General features: G+C 42.4%; 1 protein-coding gene across 3 annotated transcripts in view; it reads right to left on the minus strand.

Annotated features, from left to right (window-relative positions):
* LOC141781417 (uncharacterized) overlaps window positions 1-892 on the minus strand; it is a 15735-nt gene extending 14843 nt beyond the window's left edge. For all 3 annotated transcript variants that reach the window (XM_074657167.1, XM_074657168.1, XM_074657166.1), the window contains exon 1: window positions 1-892. This exon is cut by the window's left edge and continues 877 nt beyond it. In XM_074657167.1, coding sequence (XP_074513268.1) covers window positions 1-769 — 769 coding nt within the window. In that variant the 5' untranslated portion in view covers window positions 770-892.
* Between the last annotated feature and the right edge of the window lie 4808 nt (window positions 893-5700).

The raw sequence follows: 5700 nt of genomic DNA on the forward strand, positions 1-5700 counted from the left end.
GGTCCAGCAGGCCCGGGGGCCACTTAGCCAGCCGGTCCGTCAGCAGGCGATGGCGCTGGCACAGGACCGACCCGGACTCCGAGTCCAGACCCGGGACGTCCCGATGGGGGGTCCGGGACCCGTCGGACCCCTTGGACAGTCTGAGGACCGGATGCCACTGGAGGATCTGGGTCTGCAGGTTCTCCTCTGCAGACGGGAGGTTCTGGTCCTTCCCTCCTCCGGGTCCAACCGTCATGCTACCGGGACCAGAACCCGGTCCGGAGTCCAGCTGCCGTCTCTGTCTCTCTGCGTCCTCCTGGAGGAACCCCGGGGGGGGCGGCTCCAGACCGCACTCCAGGATCCGGTCTCCGGACCGCAGCAGGTTCTGAAACACCATCAGCTGCCCCCCCGGGCCGTGCTGCACCGGGAAGTCCACGAACCGCTGCGCCGCCAAGCTGAAGTCCTCCGGCGCTGGCGGAGACCTCGGCGGGTCGCAGCGCGCCGGGTTCTGATCCAGCAGACCGGAGTCCAGGTCCAGATCTCCTCTACCGGGCAGCGGGGAGCTGTAGTGAGGGGAGGCCGAACCGGAACCGGAGCCGGACCCGGAGCCGAGGCCCGGAGAGAGATCCAGACCCGCTTTAACGGGCCCGAACCCGCCACCGGAGGACAGACCGGAGGACAGACCGGAGGACAGCAGGTCCGCCGGTTCGTCCAGTCGGTCGTATTCCGCCGCGGAGACGAGCCGCATCAGGACGAAGTCCGGAGACATTTCCTGCTGCGCGTCGTTCATCCTGATACCGACGACTACCGACGACTACCGGGGAGCTACCGGAGAGCTACCGGGGAGCTACCGGAGAGCTACCGGGGAGCTACCGGAGAGCTACCGGAGAGCTACCGGGGAGCTACCGGAGAGCTACCGACGACTACCGACGACTACCGACGACTACCGGGGAGCTACCGGAGAGCTACCGGGGAGCTACCGGAGAGCTACCGGAGAGCTACCGGGGAGCTACCGGGGAGCTACCGGAGAGCTACCGGGGAGCTACCGGGGAGCTACCGGAGAGCTACCGGAGAGCTACCGGGGAGCTACCGGGGAGCTACCGGGGAGCTACCGACGACTACCGACGACTACCGGGGAGCTACCGGAGAGCTACCGGGGAGCTACCGGGGAGCTACCGGAGAGCTACCGGGGAGCTACCGGGGAGCTACCGGAGAGCTACCGGAGAGCTACCGGGGAGTTACCGGGGAGCTACCGGAGAGCTACCGGGGAGCTACCGGGGAGCTACCGGAGAGCTACCGGGGAGCTACCGGGGAGCTACCGGGGAGCTACCGGAGAGCTACCGGGGAGCTACCGGGGAGCTACCGGAGAGCTACCGGAGAGCTACCGGAGAGCTACCGGAGAGCTACCGGGGAGCTACCGGAGAGCTACCGGAGAGCTACCGGAGAGCTACCGGAGAGCTACCGGGGAGCTACCGGAGAGCTACCGGAGAGCTACCGGCTAACTAACGGGACTACTGGAGCTACTAACGGAGCTCACGGCTACCGGAGAGCTACCGGAGAGCTACCGGAGAGCTACCGGGGAGCTACCGGCTAACTAACGGGACTACTGGAGCTACTAACGGAGCTAACGGCTACCGGAGAGCTACCGGAGAGCTCGGTTACCGGGCTCGTCTCTTACATAACACACACCGATATAAATAAACAGCTGCGGAGCTAACGGGGCTACCGGGAGCTACAACCGGGAGTTACCGGGAGCCTACCGGCGGTTAACGGCGGCTAGCTCCCCGCTGAGCTAACCGGAACACCGACGGAGCTTCATGGATCGTCCGGTCCGGTTCGTGTCGGTTCCGGCTCCGCTGAACGTTCAGAGACATCAGAACCCCCCGGTGCTGCTGCTCGGTACCGTTAGCTCTCTCTGTTAGCCTCCTACCGACTACCGACTGATCCCCCGGTAGACCGCACGGTGCTGAGGGGGGGTGAGAGGGGGGGGGATCAATAATCGATCAGCTGATTGATCACCGGACCGGGACAACCGGAAACCTCCATCCGCCGATCACTTCCCGGTACCGGAGAGCCTCCGACACGACCGGAGGTCTCTCTCTCTGTGTGCGTGTGTGTGCGCGTGAGTGCGTGTGTGTGCGTGCGACAGCTCTAATCAATAACATGTTATAATATTTAATAACATTATTAACATTAACAGTTATTTTTATTGTCGATTAATTATAATAATAATAATTTAGATTATTTGATTTATGATATAAAACAAAACATAAAATGATTTTATTTTAATAGTTTTTCACTTAATTTTAATTTATTTCATACTTTTTGTCATTTGTGAGATTTATATTTTAATATTATTTAATTTTTAGAAAGTATTTATTTTGTTGTTTATTCTTTTTAAAAAATGTATTTGAGTTATTACTTTTTATGTTTTATGTTTGTATATGATAAATATTATTATTACCATTATTTTGTTTGTCATTACATTTTATTATTTTTGTTTTGTTTTTAATTTATTTTATACTTTTTGTCATTTCTGAGTTTTGTGTTTTATTAATATTTAATTTGATTATTTATTTGTTGTTTTTATTATTTAAAATGTTTTTGTATTTCATTGTATTATTTATGTAGCAATTGTATATTATTATTATTATTATTATTATTATTACTATTAATTGGGGGATTATATTGATATTTTTTATTTTAACAGTTTTGTATTTTATTGTTATAATTTTTTTTTTTTTTTTTTCGTTTTGTTTAATGTTTTGAGTTTTGTATTTAATTATTTAATTTTATAAAGTATTTATTTGTGGTTTTTATTCTTTTAAAAAGTTTATTTGTATTTTGTTGTGTTATATATAAGGCTATTTATATATTTTTAGATTATTATTACTATTAATACGAAATTATATTAATATTTTTTATTTTAATAATCCTTTAATTTTGTTACCATTTATTTTATTTATTTATATTCGTTTTATTTATTTTTTTGTGATTTTTGTATTTTATTATTATTGAATTTAATAAAGTATTTATTTATTTATTTGTTGCTTTTGGTCATGTTTTAATCTCAGGTGTGTTTATTCTTCTTCTGTGGTTCTGTTTTAGTCTCAGGTGTGTTTGTATTTAGTCTCAGGTGTGTTTATATTTAGTCTCAGGTGTTTTTATATTTTAGTCTCAGGTGTGTTTAGTCTCAGGTGTGTTTATATTTAGTCCCAGGTGTGTTTATTCTTCTTCTGTGGTTCTGTTTTAATCTCAGGTGTGTTTATTCTTCTTATGTGGTCATGTTTTAATCTCAGGTGTGTTTATTCTTCTGTGGTTCTGTTTTAGTCTCAGGTGTGTTTATTCTTCTTCTGTGGTTGTTTTAATCTCAGGTGTGTTTATTCTTCTTATGTGGTCATGTTTTAATCTCAGGTGTGTTTATTCTTCTGTGGTTCTGTTTTAGTCTCAGGTGTGTTTATTCTTCTTCTGTGGTTGTTTTAATCTCAGGTGTGTTTATTCTTCTTCTGTGGTCATGTTTTAATCTCAGGTGTGTTTATTCTTCTTCTGTGGTCATGTTTTAATCTCAGGTGTGTTTATTCTTCTGTGGTTCTGTTTTAGTCTCAGGTGTGTTTATTCTTCTTCTGTGGTTGTTTTAATCTCAGGTGTGTTTATTCTTCTTCTGTGGTCATGTTTTAATCTCAGGTGTGTTTATTCTTCTTCTGTGGTTCTGTTTTAATCTCAGGTGTGTTTATTCTTCTTCTGTGGTTCTGTTTTAATCTCAGGTGTGTTTATATTTTAGTCTCAGGTGTGTTTGTATTTAGTCTCAGGTGTGTTTATATTTAGTCTCAGGTGTGTTTATATTTAGTCTCAGGTGTGTTTATATTTTAGTCTCAGGTGTGTTTATTCTTCTTCTTTGGTCATGTTTTAGTCTCAGGTGTGTTTATATTTTAGTCTCAGGTGTGTTTATATTTAGTCTCAGGTGTGTTTGTATTTTAGTCTCAGGTGTGTTTGTATTTTAGTCTTAGGTGTGTTTATATTTATTCTCAGGTGTATTCATATTTAGTCTCAGGTGTTTGTATTTTAGTCTCAGGTGTGTTTATATTTAGTCTCAGGTGTGTTTGTATTTTAGTCTCAGGTGTGTTTATATTTAGTCTCAGGTGTGTTTATATTTTAGTCTCAGGTGTTTATTCTTCTTCTGTGGTCATGTTTTAGTCTCAGGTGTTTGTATTTTAGTCTCAGGTGTGTTTATTCTTCTTCTGTGGTCATGTTTTAGTCTCAGGTGTTTGTATTTTAGTCTCAGGTGTGTTTATATTTAGTCTCAGGTGTGTTTATATTTTAGTCTCAGGTGTGTTTATTCTTCTTCTTTGGTCATGTTTTAGTCTCAGGTGTGTTTATATTTTAGTCTCAGGTGTGTTTATATTTAGTCTCAGGTGTGTTTGTATTTTAGTCTCAGGTGTGTTTGTATTTTAGTCTTAGGTGTGTTTATATTTATTCTCAGGTGTATTCATATTTAGTCTCAGGTGTTTGTATTTTAGTCTCAGGTGTGTTTATATTTAGTCTCAGGTGTGTTTGTATTTTAGTCTCAGGTGTGTTTATTCTTCTTCTGTGGTTCTGTTTTAATCTCAGGTGTGTTTATATTTTAGTCTCAGGTGTGTTTGTATTTAGTCTCAGGTGTGTTTATATTTAGTCTCAGGTGTGTTTATATTTAGTCTCAGGTGTGTTTATATTTTAGTCTCAGGTGTGTTTATTCTTCTTCTTTGGTCATGTTTTAGTCTCAGGTGTGTTTATATTTTAGTCTCAGGTGTGTTTATATTTAGTCTCAGGTGTGTTTGTATTTTAGTCTCAGGTGTGTTTGTATTTTAGTCTTAGGTGTGTTTATATTTATTCTCAGGTGTATTCATATTTAGTCTCAGGTGTTTGTATTTTAGTCTCAGGTGTGTTTATATTTAGTCTCAGGTGTGTTTGTATTTTAGTCTCAGGTGTGTTTATATTTAGTCTCAGGTGTGTTTATATTTTAGTCTCAGGTGTTTATTCTTCTTCTGTGGTCATGTTTTAGTCTCAGGTGTTTGTATTTTAGTCTCAGGTGTGTTTATTCTTCTTCTGTGGTCATGTTTTAGTCTCAGGTGTTTGTATTTTAGTCTCAGGTGTGTTTATATTTAGTCTCAGGTGTGTTTATATTTTAGTCTCAGGTGTGTTTATTCTTCTTCTTTGGTCATGTTTTAGTCTCAGGTGTGTTTATATTTTAGTCTCAGGTGTGTTTATATTTAGTCTCAGGTGTGTTTGTATTTTAGTCTTAGGTGTGTTTATATTTATTCTCAGGTGTATTCATATTTAGTCTCAGGTGTTTGTATTTTAGTCTCAGGTGTGTTTATATTTAGTCTCAGGTGTGTTTGTATTTTAGTCTCAGGTGTGTTTATATTTAGTCTCAGGTGTGTTTATATTTTAGTCTCAGGTGTTTATTCTTCTTCTGTGGTCATGTTTTAGTCTCAGGTGTGTTTGTATGTAGTCTCAGGTGTTTGTATTTTAGTCTCAGGTGTGTTTATATTTAGTCTCAGGTGTTTGTATTTTAGTCTCAGGTGTGTTTATATTTAGTCTCAGGTGTGTTTATATTTTAGTCTCAGGTGTGTTTATTCTTCTTCTGTGGTCATGTTTTAGTCTCAGGTGTGTTTGTATGTAGTCTCAGGTGTGTTTATATTTAGTCTCAGCTGTGTTTCGATCGTCAGAAGAAGCAGCAGAACA

This window comes from Sebastes fasciatus, chromosome 13 (genome assembly GCF_043250625.1).
Source record: "Sebastes fasciatus isolate fSebFas1 chromosome 13, fSebFas1.pri, whole genome shotgun sequence".
Taxonomy (NCBI): Eukaryota; Metazoa; Chordata; class Actinopteri; order Perciformes; family Sebastidae; genus Sebastes; species Sebastes fasciatus.